At 36.4% G+C, this 17,093-nt stretch overlaps 1 protein-coding gene across 1 annotated transcript in view; it reads right to left on the bottom strand.

Moving 5' to 3' along the window:
• Positions 1-2,476: 2,476 nt before the first annotated feature.
• The window catches only part of AASDHPPT (aminoadipate-semialdehyde dehydrogenase-phosphopantetheinyl transferase), a 34,871-nt gene continuing 20,254 nt past the window's right edge, over positions 2,477-17,093 (bottom strand). The window contains exons 5-6 of the mRNA XM_004453294.4: positions 5,783-5,854; positions 2,477-4,476 (exon numbers count right to left, since the gene is read on the bottom strand). Of these exons, the coding sequence (XP_004453351.1) occupies positions 4,312-4,476; positions 5,783-5,854 (237 nt within the window). The 3' untranslated portion in view covers positions 2,477-4,311. The remainder of the gene's footprint in view (positions 4,477-5,782; positions 5,855-17,093) is intronic.

The raw sequence follows: 17,093 nt of genomic DNA, 5'->3' as shown, positions 1-17,093 counted from the left end.
CCAATCCCCACAGCTGTGTGAGCCAATTCTTGAAATTTTATGTATGAGTATGTGTATATCACCTCTCTTTTCCTGGAGAACATTAACACATAAGGACATATCACATTTTATTTCTCCATTTATCATGTGAATATTTCAGATGTTTCCATTTTTTGGCTATTATGAATAGCGCTGCTAAGAACACTGGTGTACAAGTTTGTATGCAGACTAATATCAGTTCTCTTGAGTATTTACCTAGAGGCGGAAATGCTGGGTCATAAGCTTACTTTATAGTCCACTTGAGAAACTGCCCAATTGTTTTTCAAATTGGTTGTACTCACTAGCAATGAATAAGGGCTCCAAATTCTCAACATCCTTGCCAGCACTTGTTATTGCCCATCTTTTTATTTTATTCATCCCAGTAGGTATAAAGTAGTATCTGTGTCTTGGCTCTCCAGTCAAAAATCAATTGCCCCTAACTATATGCGTTTTAGACTCTCAATTGCATTGCATTTGTCTCTATGTGCCAGTACAATACTACTACTTTAGCTTTCTACTAAGTTTGTAAATCATTAAGGGTGAGTTCCCCACATTTAGTGTCCTATTTCAAGATTGTTTTGACTATTCTTGGCCCCTTGAATTTGCAAATGAACTTTAAGTTCAGCTTGTCAATTTCTCCAATAAAAGTCAACTGGGAATTTGATAAGGACTGCATTTAAACTGCTTATCAATTTGGAAGTATTGCCAACTTAATGTTGTCTTCTAACCCATGGACACAATGTCTTTACATTTATTTAAATCTACCTTAATATTTTTTTAATGTTCATAGCTTTAAGTGTACAATGCTTCCTTTTCTTCTTAAATTTATTAAGTATTCTTTTTGAAACTATTATAAATGGAACTGTTTTAATTTCATTTTCAGATTGTTTATTGCTAGTGCATAGAAGCACAATTGATTTTTGCATCCTACCACATTCCCAAACACCTTTATTGGTTGAAATAGGGTTTTAGTAAACTCCTTAGCATATTATATACAAGGTCACATATTATGAAAAAAGAGATAGCTCCACTTCTTTCTCTCCCATCTGACCATCTTTTTTCTTGTTTAATTGCCCCCCTGGCTTGAACCACCAATACAACACTGAATAGAAATGGCAAGAGTAGATCTTTCCCCCTTTCTTAGGGGGGATATCTTTCAGTCTTCCACCATTGAATATGATAATGGCTGTTCTTCTTTGGTAGATGCCCTTTACCAGACTGAGGAAATTTCCATCTATTCCTAGTTTGCTGAGAGTTTTTATCATGAAAGGGTGTTGAATTTTGTCAAATGCTTTTTCTGTATTTAAGATGATCATGTGGTTATTGATTTTCATATACAGACCAATTTTGCATTCCTGGGATAATTCCCACTTAATCAAAAGTTAATCCTTTTTATATGCTGCTGGATTTGGTTTGCTAGTATTGTGTTGGGTATTTTTGCATTTATATTCATAAGGGATAATGGTCTATAGTTTTCTTATGATGTCTGCATGGTTTTTGGTATCACATAAAATAAGTTATGAAATATTCCCTCCTCTTGTATTTTTTGGAAGCTTGTGAAGGATTGGTGATAATGATTCTTAAACATTATTGAATTCACCAGTGAATCCATCTGATCCTGGGCTTTTCTTTGTGGGAAGTTCTTCGATGATTAACTCAATCTCTTTACCTGTTTTAAATTCATTCAAATTTTTAATTTAATTCTTGAGTCAGTTTTGGCATCTTTTCTCTTTCTAGGAATCTGTACAATTCATCTAGGCTATCTAGTTTGTTGGCATACAGTGGTAGTAGTTTCTTATAATATAATGCCTTTTATTTCTGTAAGGTTGAAAGCACAATACCTATTTCATTGCTGATTGTAGTAATGTAAATTGTACTCTTTTCTCGTTCATGATCAATCTAGCTATAGATTTGTCAATTTTGTTGATCTTTTCAAAGAATCAACTTTTGGTCTGTTAAGACCAACCAACTGTGAGCACCCAACTGTGAACAGCATTGAGCAGTGTTACACAGTCTTAATATTAAAAACATATTCTTAATGTTATCACATATATAGTAATATAAACACTAAATTAAAATATAATTATGTTGGGAGGAGTGGGGGACAAGAAAGGAATGTATGATAGTTGGGAAATAAGAGAAGAGCTAAGCTGTACAGTAAGAATCCAAGAAATAATGATTAAAACTGAAAAATCAAGTATCAAAGCAATACAGGTATACTATTTAGAGAAATGGTTAATAAATAACAAAAGAACCAGTTAAAAGAGCTGAACACGCTTGCCCTGGGATCAGAAATGGTGGAGGGAGGTCCAAGTAGTGGGATTTTTCATTACGAAAATAAAACGACGAAAACAACAAAACCTTATAGATCTGCTTAACTTTTTAAACTACGTGCATGTGTACATGTGATTAGGAAAAAACAAAAACACAAATCTAACACAATGCAGAGATCATAAAATTCCATAATAAATGTTAATAGTTTTATTATTATGACAAGACAGATGATTTTTCTTATTACCAATGGATTCATTCTAGGGATAACAATACTTTCTCTATTATAAATGCTACTTGACAAATTATTTACTATGACTATTCCTAGATTATTTGGGCATGCTGAAAATAAAAAATAAAAGAATTTTAAAACATTCCAATTCATTCTTCTTTTACTAATAACCAAAGTATCCAATTTTATACAATTTACACACAGGCTTTAATTTTAGTAATAGAAACAATGAAATTATTTTATTTCTTGAAATTTAACAAGAACAAGACTTTAACTTCTCCAGACATGCACTACAACCATATAATAAATTCTGTCATCAATATGATGGTATTGGCATCTTATATATTATGTTCCCATTTTAAATTAAGATCTATTTGCTAAAACAAAAACAGGCAAACACCATGAACAAGCAGTTCATAAAAAAAGAAATACAAACAGCCATTAACAATGATATAGCAACCTCATTAGTAATGAAATACAAATAAAAAAGACACCATTTTTCACTTACATAGGCAAAAATGAAATAAAAAAATAAACCTACAATTGACCAGGGAGTAGGTAGGTGGTGCACTCACATACTACTAACTGGAAATGTAAACTGTACAGTCTTTTGGAGAGCAATTTGACAATATCAAAGCTCTAAAAATGTTTTAAGTCCTCTGAACTAGTCATTCCACTTCTAAAAAGTTTCATAAGAACATAATTAAGCATATACCTCGAAATGTGGCTACAATATTCATTACACCACTGCTTAGATTAACAAACTGCAGAAATCACAATGTCTGAGACAGAGGAAAGAGTAAACTGGCATACCTTTCTTTATGACAAGTGGGCTTCCTTTTAATGCCATCCTCCCATCTCCACCTCATCCTCTTCCTGACCAGCAGAGTCCGCTTCCCACACAGAGACTAATGCTAGACACCGGCTTTCTGTGATCTGAGTCAAGGGAAACTGAAGGGAAAGGGAAATCTTCTGTGGACTTTTGGAAAAAAATCTTCCTCACTGATAAAAACTGAGATGTAAGAGGAGAAATGGACCTTCCTAACTTTTGGACATGATTTTATGAGGATGCAAAGTTGGATGTTATAGCAGCAGCTCCTGTGACCATGAATTGGACAATCCTAAGCAAAAATCAATAAACTAAGGATAGTATAGCCGGAAAAAAAAAAAAAACTTGTCCACAATGACACCTCTAAGCTGTGTGTTATGTAAGATAATAAACATCCTTGAAGTCAATTATATATGGACATTGTTACCTCTAGCAAAAAGCATCCTACTGGATATAGTCATACAAGAGAGTACATTAAAGTCACTAAATGTTATGCCACAGAGGTATATTTATTTATATTTATGAACAGTAGATGTGAAGTGAAAAAAAGGTACAAAACCATATACTTCCATTTTTTTAAACAAATGTTTAAAAAATGCAAAAAGAAAAAGGTCAAGAAGGATATACAGCAAGGTTTTAGGAGTAGTTATCTCTGAAAGATAGGATTTAAATGGTCCCTTTTTGCACACTTGCATTTTCCATTTTTTTCAACAATAAGCATGTATTACTTTATAATTCTGATACACTTCTCTATTTCTTCTGTCAATTCAATGCAAATTTAGGGGAAAAGCAAGAGGTAAATGTATTCCAGTGAACTACTTTGAACTGGAAATTTGCTTTTTCAATAGGAAAAGTTTTTTTCACTGCTTTGTGAAATAAAATTTGCTATTATCAGACATTTATTTTTCAGTGAATATAGGAAATTACAAACATTTTCATTTCCCTTACTTAAGAAACCATCTCATGACTTTGTACCATTTCTAATTGGAATTTCTTCTGTGAAGCAAAAACAGTCCCAAAATGAAGGATCTTCAGGTGTCATAGGAACAGCAGATGAAATTAAATCATTAAAGGTCAGAATAGTAAACTGCCTTTGGGTTGGTTTAGAATCATCTTGAGATGGCGCCTAAAAGGGTAAAAATAGATTACACCGTTGTTATACTGCATGTTAATCTTATGATTTTATAACTATGAAAATAAGAAATAAGACCAAACTATATTTTAATAGTATTAAAACACAACATAGTAAGATTTCTATAATACTGTTTTTATTTTCTTAGTTTAGTGATGCACATACAGAAAGAAAATATCAAACAGAAAACCTGGTTCTCAACCCTTTGTACATAACAATAACGAAAGGTTATTTGTTTAAAATGTAGATTTCCTGAGACCCACCACAAGAAATTTGATTCAAGAGGTGAGTTAAATGGGACACTAAAATCTGCAATTTGAACAAGGAGGTAGGTGATGCTGACAGAGGTGGGCCACAAGGCAAACTTTTAAGAACTATTACTTATAGAGGTAGATCTAATAAAACTATTAACTACAGAGATGCAACATTTCTACAGAAAATGATTACACTAAATTTAGACTATATCTTATACTCTGAGATAAAGCGTTTGTTCACAACCCAGTGTAGACCTTCTATTCTACTCTACACATTTCATTTTAAAGGTAACACTCAGATTTTGTATTGTACTGTACACTGACAAAGTTAAGCACCTATTTTATATGATTCATGTCTCACAGCACTCTGTCTGTGATAAGGTTATCATCAAAATTTTACAGATGGGGAAATTTAGGCTCAAGAAGATCCATTTATCCAATCTCACAACAGTTAAATGGTAGGCTCAGGCTGAGAACCCAGGCCTTCTGAATTGTACTCTAGTCCTCTTCCCAAAAATGCCACTGCTACCTAGTGAAGTAAGGAAGTGAACGCATCTGCAAATATTTCAAAAACTATAAAGCTCTAGAGAAACATAAAGTATTTACAGGGAGTGTAAAGTTACAATTTGACTCAAGGTCTCTCACATATTTGGCACTATCACTTTGGGTATGATTCTAAGAGATTACTTTAAAAGTGGGAGGTAATCCCATTATCTACTAACCTTCAACTTGGTATTTTTATATTCTACATAGCCCCAAAACACTAGGAAATACATCACTGTTAAGATGACTAGATTATCTTGAATTTCTATTGAAAATAGGAATACTATGACGTGTCTTTGAATTAGAAGAAGCAGGTGAGGAGTTTGACAAATCCCAGATGACCTTATGGATCTGATAATGAAAAACACGTGTACTATAATCTTAAAAAAAAATGAAAGACTCTAACCTGATTTAAACCAAAAGACTGTTTCCATCAATAAAGAATAAAATCAACAGTGATGCATGCTTTTTAGAGAAAAGTCAGAGAAATCCTAAAATCTTACATCCTGATGTCTAGATCCATCGGGTTTCCTAAGAGCTACTGCAACAAAATGGTGATCATCTATTTTGCTTTCCTGAAAAATAAAAGTAAATACAGATTACTTAATAAGTAAAACTAGATAAACTTTTCTTTCCACTTCTTAAATCTCTCTAATCAAAACCATTTAAAGATGGGTCAAATATATCCTGGTCCTTAACTCCTAAATACTTCAATATGTATTTCCTAGTAGGGATACTCTTTTACATAACCTTAGCAGTTATGAATGTAGTAAATTTAATGCTGAAACAATACTTCAATCTATACTCCAAATTTTGTCAATTCATCCAAGAACATCTTTTATACCATTTCTCCCTTCTGGTATTGGAGCCAGTCTAGAGTGAAGTAGTACATTCCACTGTCATGTCTCATTAGCCTCCTTGAATCTGGAAATTTTTTTATATTATCTATCTTTTATGGCAGCAACACTTTTAAATACAAGTTCCACCTCTTTTCTTTTTAATAGAACACTGTTCATTTTTGGGTTTTCTGATATTTTTTAATGGTTAAAATTAGACATTCTTTACTGGAGTACTACAGAGGTGCTATGTCCTATCTAGAGGCACATAATATCCATATGCCCTCAGGGGTTATGTTAATTTTGCATATGCTTACTTTTAAAGGGTATACTTAAAATATCAGATTGCAACACTGGTTTGTAAGCATTCAATTAAACATGTACTATATAATCTATGAGAAATCATGGTGGAAATTTATAGGTTAGCCTTAAAGAGATACAATTTTCTATCTTCTATGTATGAGACAAAGGGGGAGTGGGCTTTAAAAATTTAACAGCTACTGTGGCAGTTTGAGGTTATTTTATGAATCTACAGAAAAGAAAGACTAAGTATGTAAACTAATCTTTTCCACTGGGGGTGATACCCTTTGATTTATTAAATTCATTAGAGGATCTTCGATTAATTGATAAGACTGCTGTAGGGATTTTTATTGGACTACATCAGCTAAGTGGGACTCAGGTTGAGTCCCTGCTTCTTTGCTGGGTCTGATATAAATGGATAATGACTTAGACACTGGACAAGAGAGCTCAGCCATTTTTGATCCTGCCCTGTGACAGAAAGAAGAGGCTCAAACAGCTGAGGTCCCGAAGGGAAAGGATCCATTTGCCTGACAACTTAAAGCTCGAAGCAAGAGAAACAGCCGAGGCAGATACCAGAGGCCCAAAAGCAAACAAGCCCTATGCCAGGAGAGAGAGGACTAAAGGATCTCTTAAGCACGAAGCCCCAAGAGGTTTGGCCAAAGGAGCAGCACAAGGGCAATGTGAGCCTGGAGAGGAAGGCTGAAATGTGGGCAGAGACTGGTGGCAACCTTGCTTCGCCACATGGCAGCTGACTCTGGTGAGAAAGCACCTCTAACAGTGCCTCAGTCTGGAACTTCTCATGGCCTTGGAGATTTAAGCTCTTATCCCAAATAAATGCCCTTTATAAAGGTCAAAAGATTCCTGGCACTTTTCATCAGCAGCCCTTTGGCAAACTAAAACAGATACTGAGGCAGTAAGCAGAGAATATTATGAACTATTAAAAATAAAACTTTTCTCTGAAAAGTCACTTTACTAAGTCACTCTTCCCTAAGGTATCATTTCTAAAAGGAAATCACTATCAGACAGAGTATTACTTAGGGGACTTTTCATCTTTTATCCTCTTCATACCATTACACCTTTAAGATACTCAAAGAAAAGAAAAATGAAATCCAGTAAGTTTAAGATAATATGCTTATAGTAGAAAAAATATGACTAAGTTTCAGAAAAGTAACAAACTCCTACATTAAGATAATTTTTCAAAATTTGGCAGAGAATAGTTCTTTTTTTTTTAAAGATTTTTTTTTTATTTATCCCCTCTGTTGTCTGCTCTCTGTGTCCATTCACTGTGTGTTCTTCTGTGTCCACTTGCATTCTTGTCAGTGGCACTGGGAATATGTATCTCTTTTTGATGCATCATCTTGCTGTATCAGCTCTCCAGGTGTGCAGGACCACTCCTGGGCAGGCTGCATCTTCGCGCGGGGTGGCTCTCCTTGTGGGGGCACACTCCTTGCGCATGGGGCTCCCCTACACGGAGGACATCCCTGTGTGGCATGGCACTCCTTGTGCGCATCAGCACTGCGCATGGGCAGCTCACCACACGGGTCAGAAGGCCCTGGGTTTGAACCGTGGACCTCCCATATGGTAGGCGGATGCTCTATCAGTTGAGCCAAATCTGCTTCCCAGAACAGAGTTCTTAAATATACAGAATATAGCAAATAAAAGCCATGCTTAATTGTATGTATGATAATGTATGAGTGACAGCTGAACACTGAAGAACATTTTTATTAACAAATGTAGTGAGTGTATTTATGAATGTTAGATACTCAGAGACCTGTCACATGCTATCATGTCACAAAACAAAAATATTTTCCCTTGAACTAAACACAAGCTCAAAATAGCTAACAATACAAATAAAATTACTCTTTTGATATAAAATTATAATACATGAGTAAGGGTCCTCCTCAATTCTTTATACTGAATATACTTAAAATATGAACATAAAGAAAGATGTTTTGGCTATAATTACTTTTGGAAAACCACTTGAATCAACAGTTCTTTAGTCCTTTTATCAAGAGAAATATCAGAAAGAACTGTGGGTAATAAACAGTTTCATTTAGCTTGTCAATTAAAATGCTAAGATGTCCTGCTTAATTGGTCAACTTACCTTGTTACAGGTCAAAATTCTACAGACTTACTTCAAAATAAAACTTCATCTATCTACTCAGAGCTTATCAGCATCACATAGATATGAAATCTGACAATGCAAAACCAGAGAAGGTATTTCACAATGACTCAAGTTATCAAATTGTGTCATGTACTTCACTGTTATAAACTGTGTTTCAACAATGTTAAATATGAATTCCAATGTCACAGGAGAATGAAAACTCTACAGGCCAGGGACTATGTCTTGAGTCCTTCCTATCTAAGACAGTACTTATAAATACTACTTGAATAAAAGGGAAAAAAACAAGCAACTTAGCTAGCCAGTTAGCTAGTTCATGTAATGCTACTGAATTAAAGACTTAGAATTTAAAGCCATTGGGAAGGGGACTTGGCCCAGTGCATCCGCCTACCACATGAGAGGTCCACAGTTCAAACCCCAGGCCTCCTTGACCTGTGTAGAGCTGGCCCATGCGCAGTGCTGATGCAAACAAGGAGTGCCATGCCACGTAGGGGTGTCCCCACGTAGGGGAGCCCCACGTACAAGGAGTGCGCCCCGTAAGGAGAGCGCCCCACGTGACAGAAAGTGCAGCCTGCCCAGGAATGGCACCACACACATGGAGAGCTGACGCACAAGATAACACAACAAAAAGAAACACAGATTCCTGTGTCAATGACAACAACAGAAGCGGACAAAGAAAAAGATGCAGCAAATAGACACAGAGAACAGACAATCGGGGCGCCAGTGGGGGGAGAGAAATTAAATAAATAAAATGAATCTTTGAAGAAAAAAAAAAAAGAATTTAAAGCCATTAGTTTCTAAACTTTCAAGACTCCTAACTTTTAATTTTTTAGCTGTACCAACAGGGGAATTTTTTAAAATTTCCCTATAATCCACACTAAATCTAAAAGGAGAAATAACATTTTATCTTCTCAGGCAATAGTTCAGAATTAATTTAATAAGATTAAACTCCAATAAAATTTCAAGTCATTTTTTTAATACCTATTACAATTTATAAGCAAAATAATATACAATAGTTACAGAAAACAGAAAAATAACACTTAGGCATCAAAATGAGGTTGAAGCTATAACTTAGAACTTAATTCATATTTTCCTAATGGTAACATACTAGAAAACGTATGTTGTAAATTTCAACATGTTTACTTTTTAAGCCGTTTCCGTTCAAAAGCAAAACAAAGAATTTCTATTTCATCTAATCTTATCATTGAAAACTTTGTGGTGGAAACTTTCCTAACAAAAACTAATTATACAAATTGAAAGCCTCTGAAAATACGAGCTTCCTTCTGGCATAAGTTTCATGTCTTTTTCTAGAGCAGTATTTTTCCATGTGTGAGATATAACATTCAGGTAAATGGAAAAATCCTTTGATTTGTCATGTTAACTAATGGTTTCTTCATTATGTCCAAGAGAGTGTTTTAGGTCTGTAAGGAAAAAAAGTGCTAAATAAGGTCCTATCCCTGCCCCCAGGGAGGGAGCACTGGGGAAGTAAAACGAGTGGATAAATACAAATATGAGGCAAAATGTGGTATGATATAAAAAAATAAAAAGTATGGCGTTAGAGGAAATAAAGAGAAGGCATTCAAATTGTGAAGGAAAAAGCAGAAAGTAGACCAGGGGAGTCATGGAAGTAAATAATATAAAAACAGGAAAGGGTTGGGGTATTCAAGGAAGAACAAGTTGCAATTTGGCTGCAATGTACAGAAAAGGATAGGGAAAGACTAAAGAAGGTTGGAGCAAAATAATGGAAGAGGAAACCCATTAGAAGGCTACCGCATTGGTCTAATTCAGATGTGATGATGGCTCATACAAGGAAAGTGGCAGGGGCCGGGAGAGTTTCCAGAGGAGACCATACCAGTTAACTAGACTGACTGGTATGACAAGGGAAGGAGGAATAAGAACCAAGCTTTGCATCCTGGATGACTGAACAGTGGTACCATTAAAAGCAAAACTAGAAAGAAAAAATAACCATAAGAAGGCTAATTATGATTTTGACCTAAAATTTGAGGCGACCGGGAAATGTGCAGATAGAACTACACAGCAGTAAGAAAAAGGAGTCTGAAGAATGGAAGAAAGTGAGTTAAAAGATTTGGCAGTTAGATGCAGAAAGGTAGAGCACTGGAGACCTTAACTGTGAGTTTATCCATGAGAGGCAAAGAGTAAAAACAGATGCTTGGGGAACGTCTACCTTTAGAGGGCGGCAATGATGAGCACTTCACTATCTGTTCTAGGGTTTAGTCCTTTGCCGCCTCTTCTACATACTATTCTAGGTGGTTTCACAGACAATTTATCTTCCACTAACAGCTCCCTTTTAGTACAGGCCTGTTCTTAAGGCTCTTGGCTTTCATTTCACAGATGTAATTTCTTCATGCATATTTATCAAAGATTCTAAGCAGACTTTTTTAAAATCTTCATTTTTCTTTATAATTTTCACATTCATATTTTTCTTGAGTCTTAAGGAAATACTCCTTATTCTCAGAGGATGCAAAATGTTACCATATGTCTTTAGATGACACTGGTCCTTGTTTTTGCTTCGATGAGGATATTATTCTTAGACTTCTGTACTGTGTACTTGGGTGCTAGGAGATACTCCTAGATCTAGCCCTGGAGCTGAGCTAGGTACATGCACCTCAACCCTGTTTCGGTGCTTTGCAGGCATTCTTCAAGTGCTACCTGCTTCAGTGGCACTTTTGTTTGTTTAGCTGGTCAGATCTCGCACTATAAAAAGGAAATGTATCAGAGGCTGAGGCAGTTCACAGTTACTCACTGACTACTTGTATAAAAACTAGTCTTTGGCATGCACTGCTTGCTAGGGATTTTTCCTGTCACCATCCCAGGTATTATCATTTTCTATAACAGTCTGTATACCTAAATTTAGTCTCCAAGTAGTTATGAAAATAAAACCTAGACTTGGAGCTAATGAAAATATGACTATGGCTGTTTCAGGAAGTAGTATGTATGCCGTAAAGAAAGAAGCGGGGAGTAGATTGCTACCAAGTTGTCTATAAATCATTCATTTGGAATTAGGCTTAAACTAATTCAGAGGCTGAACTTTCTTCTTCCCTCATTTCCCATTCACTAAAGGAGTTGGACTCCATACTGTGTGACTAGAAGGCAACTTCATTTTCTCTCACTATTTCCCTTTAAACAAGTACTAACAATTCATTTTTCCCTTTCTGGGTGAAATCTAGAACAGATCTCATATATGACATTTCTGTTCACTCTCAAGTATTAAATTTCCTCTGAATCAAGATACTCTGCCCTGTTGGATCCAAATTTAAGTGTTACTCTCATCTGACACAGAGCTTCTTCTGCAACCTACTCTAGCTCAAACCCCTAATTCAGGGCTGGAAGCCTTCACTGGGGAAAGGGAGCAGCACTGATTCTGCCTCTCTAACTCCATATGCGCCCCACTCACCACTGTCTGTAGGCTTACAGCGTGAGTGAACTGGAAGCATGTGAGTGAGGCTGGGAAAGGGAGGAGAGAAAGGGCTGTAAAGATCATTCTTGACAGCCATGATTGTTCAATGAAATCATAGCCCTTTCTCAGTTGTATGCCTAAAGGTTGGATCTTTAACTTATGGGAAAGTTCGGAGATGCCTTGATAAGGACCTCCGATCTGCAAGTTCCTTGACTCCAGAGATGTGTCCTTTGGCTCTACGCTTATCACTCTCCCTTCACTCCTTGGTTTCTGGCTGTCCACACCACCAGACTTACTGTTAGGTTCACTCACCCCTCCTAGGCCTGTTCACAAGTTGGGGAAAAAAATCCACACTTAAATACATGCATGTAACGTACATGTTTCTGCTGCTATTGGTTTTTAAAATTAGTCATATTCTTGGAACTGGTTCATTTTATAAACAAAACACTAAGGTCCATTCAGTAAAGAACTTGGATGAGACACAGGATTTCAGATACCTAATCAAAGATAATCATATAAATCTGCTAAATCAATTCAAAGAGTTAATGGAAAATATGACTAAAGGAATAAAGGATGTATAAGACGACACTGGGTGAGCATAAAGAACAATTGTAAGCCTGCAAAGAAAAGATAAAAGGGATGAGATTAAAATTATGTTAGGGGCATTTAACAGATGTGAAGTGGCAGAAGAATGAACAAGTGAAATCAAGAGCAGAACATCTGAACTTGAAGACAGGAGAACAGACAGAAAAAAGAATGGAAAAAAATTGAACAGGGTCTCATGGAACTGAAAAACAAGAAACACACAAACATAAGCATCATGGGTGTCCGAAAGAAGAACAAAATGGAAAAGGGACAGAAAGTACACTTGAAGAAATTATGACCAAGAACATTCCAACCCTTATGAAAGACATCTATAATAATATCCAAGAAGGACAATGCATCCCAAAAAGAAAAATTCCAAATAGACCTACTCTGAGACACCTATAACTCAGAATGACAAACACCAAAGATAAAGAGAGGATTCTGAAAGCAGCAAGAGAAAAGTAAAACATCACATACAAGAGAAGCTCAATAAGACAAGTGACAATCTCTTATCAGAAACCAGGGAGGCAAGAAGGCTATGGTATGATGTACTTAAAGTAATGAAAGAGAAAAACTGCCAGTCAAGAATTCTTTATCCAGCAAAAGTATCTTTCAAAAATTAGAGTGAGTTTAAAGTCTTCACAAACAAAAACTGAGAGTGTGTGTTATGAAAAAAACTGAATTTACAAGAGATATTAAATGGAGTGCTACAACCTGAAATGAAAAGACAAAGGTGAGAAACTTGGAGAAGAGTGAAGAGGAATGAAAATAATAGTAGGGGTAAAAATACAGACAATAGTAAGAGGGAGACGGACTTTGGCCCAGTGGTTGGGGCGTCCGTCTACCACGTGGGAGGCCCGCGGTTCAGGCCCCGGGCCTCCTTGACCCGTGTGGAGCTGGCCCATGCGCAGTGCTGATGCGCGCAGGGAGTGCTGTGCCAAGCAAGGGTGTCCCCCGCGTAGGGGAGCCCCACGCGCAAGGAGTGCGCCCGGTAAGGAGAGCCGCCCAGCGCGAAGGAGGGAGCAACCTGCCGAGGAATGGCGCCGCCCACACTTCCCGTGCCGCTGACGACAACAGAAGCGGACAAAGAAACAAGACGCAGCAAAAAGACACAGAAAACAGACAGCCGGGGGAGGGGAATTAAATAAATAAATAAAAATAAATCTAAAAAAAAAAAAAATAGTAAGATACGACAACGGAAAGCCAAAGAATACAATGGATGAAATAAGTAATGTCTTTACAATAATAACATTAAATGTTAATGATTGAAATCCCTAATTAAAAGACACAGACTGACAGAATGAATTAAAAAAATATAAGCCCTCTATATGCTGTCTACAAGAGACCTCATCTCAGACCTAAGGACACAATCAGGTTGAAAGTGAATGGCTGGGAAAAGATATTCCACATAAATAGTAACCAAAACAGAGCTGGAGTAGTGGTACTAATATTGACCAAACAGATTTTAAACGCAAAATGGTTATAAGAGATGAAGAAAGTCATTTTGTTATGAATAAAAGAAACAATTCGCCAAGAAGAAATAACTGTAATAAATATTTATATACCTAACATGGGTGCCCCAAGATACATGAGGCACACACTGGCAAAAGTGAAGGGAGAATAGACATCTCTACAATAATTGGAGACTTCAATATACAACGCTCAGCACTGAACACAACACTTAGACAAAAGATGAATAAGAAAGCAAAGACCTTGAATTATATGATAAATTAACTAGACTTAACAGACATTTATAGAGCATTTATACCCTGAAAGAGCAGAGTATACATTCTTTTCAAGCACTCATGGATCCTTCTCCAGGATAGACCCTATGCAGGGTGACAAGACAGGTCTCAATAAATTTTTTTTTTTTTAAAGATTTATTTTTTATTCATTTAATTCCCCTCCCCTCCCCCGGTTGTCTGTTTTCTGTGTCTTTTTGTTGCGTCTTGTTTCTTTTGTCCGCTACTGTTGTCGTCAGCCGCACGGAAAGTGGGCGGCACCATTCCTCGGCAGGCTGCTCCCCCTTCGCGCTGGGCGGCTCTCTTTATGGGTGCACTCCTTGCGCGTGGGGCTCCCCTACGCAGGGGACACCCCTGTGTGGCAGGGCACTCCTTGCGCGCATCAGCACTGCGCATGGGCCAGCTCCACACGGGTCAAGGAGGCCCGGGGCTTGAACCTCGGACCTCCATGTGGTAGACGGACGCCCTAACCACTGGGCCAAAGTCCGTTTCCCTCAATAAATTTTTAAAGACTGAAATAATAATGACACTGGAAATCAGTATCAGATGGAAAAAGGGAAAATTCACAAATATACTGATATTAAATAGTACACTCTTAAAATAATCAGTGGGTAAAAGAAGATATTCTGAGAGAAATCTATAGGACCCAGCAAAGACAGTGCTGACAGGGAAATTTACGCCCTAAATGCTTGCATTAAAAAAGAAGAAAGAGTCAAAATCGAAGACCTAACTGCACACGTGGAGGAAATAGAAGAGGAACAGCAAACTAATCACAAACCAAGACAAAGAAAGAAACAATAAAGACTAGAGCAGAAATAAATGAAATTGAGAACACAAAAAAAACCATAGAGAAAATCAATCAACAAAACCAAAAGTTGGTTCTTTGAGAAGATGGACAAATCAACAGACCCTTAGCTAGACTGACAAAGAAAAAAGGGGGAAGAGGCAAAGAAATAAATCAGAAAGGAGAGAGAGGATATTACCACTGAACCTGGAGAAATAAGAGAGATCATAAGAGGATACTAAGAACAACTGTATATCAAACTAGGCAACACAGACAAATGGACAAATTCCTAGAAACACACGAACAACCTACACTAACCCTAGAAGAAATAAAAGACCTCAACAAATTTATCACAGGTAAAGAGATTGAAACCGTCACCAAAAATCTCCCAGAATGAAAAACTCAGGACCAGATGGCTGCACAGCTGAATTCTACTAAGTATTCAAAGATGATCTAATACCAATCTTGCTCAAGCTCTTCAAAAGAATTGAACAGAAAGGAATGTTACCAAACTCATTCAATGAAGCCAGCATCACCCTTACACGAAAGCCAGATAAAGACACAATGATAAAGGAAAATTAAAAACCAATTTCTCTAATGAATATAGATGCAAAAATCATCAATAAAATATTTTCAAGTGAATCCCAAAGTACATTAAAAGAACTATACATCATGATAAAGTGGACTTATCACAAGTATGCAAAAGGGCAGTTCAATACATGAAAACCCAATTAATAAACTGAAGGAGAAACATCACATGGTACTCTCAACTGATGAAGAAAAGGCATACAATAAAATACAGCATCTTTCCTTGATAAAATCACTCCAAAATATAGGAAGAGAATAGAAGGAAGTTTTCTCAACATGGTAAAGTGCACATACGAAAAATCCATGGCTAGCATGGTACTCAATGGTAGAAGATTGAAAGCTTTCCCGCTGACATTGGGAAAAAGACAAAGATGGGCACTGTCACCACTGTTATTCGATATTGTGCCAGAAGTCCTAGCTAAAGTAATTAGGCAAGGTAAAGAAATGAAAAGCAACCAAATAGGAAAGGAAGAAGTAAAATGTTCGCTATTCACTGATGACATGATCCTATACCTACAATACCCCAAAAAAATCCACAGCAAAGTTACTGGACAGATTCAGCAAATGGTGGGATACAAGATTAATACAAAAAACAAACAAACAAAAAAAAAACAATAGCAAGTCCATATATTACGGATGAACAAGCTGAGGAAGAAGTCAGAAAAAAATTCTGTTTATACCAGCAACTAAAATAATCAAATATTTAGGAATAAACATAATCAAGGACATAAAGAACTTGCATTTAGAAATCTAAAAAACACTGCTAAAAGAAATCAAAGAAGATGTAAACAAATGGAAGGGTATTCCACATTAATAAACTGGAAGACTAAATAGTGTTGTGTCAATTCTACCCAAACTGATTTAAAGATTCAACACAATCCCAATAAATATCCCAACAGCCTTTTTTGCAGAAATGGAAAAGTCAAATATTCAAATTTACCTGGCAGAACAAGAGGCCCCAAAGAGTAAAAAAAAATCTTTTAAGAAGAATGAAGCTGGAGGACTCTTACTTCCTGACTTTAAATATTACTTAGTTACAGTCATAAAAATAACATGGAACTGGTATAAAGACCAGTTCTGGAACCTAATCAGAACTCAGAAATAGACCCGCACATCTACAGTAAAGTGATTTTTGACAAGGCTGTCAAGCCCACCCAGCTGATCCAGAATGTTCTACGCAACAAATGGTATTGGGAGAGCTGGATATTAGTTTGCAAAAAAAGGACACCTACCTCAACTATATACAAAAATCAACTCAAAATGTATCAAAAATCTAAATATAAGAGCCAGGACTATCAAACTCCCAGAAAAAAACATAAGGAAGCATCTTCAGAACCTTATATTAGACAATGGTTTCTTTGAGTTTACACTCAAAGCACAAGCAACAAAAGAAAAAATAGATAAATGGGACCTCATCAAAATGACTTTTCCCTCCTGAA

This window comes from Dasypus novemcinctus, chromosome 27 (genome assembly GCF_030445035.2).
Source record: "Dasypus novemcinctus isolate mDasNov1 chromosome 27, mDasNov1.1.hap2, whole genome shotgun sequence".
NCBI lineage: Eukaryota > Metazoa > Chordata > Mammalia > Cingulata > Dasypodidae > Dasypus > Dasypus novemcinctus.
The sequence above is the reverse complement of the archived record's forward strand: the minus strand, read 5'-3'. Positions and strand labels throughout refer to the sequence as shown.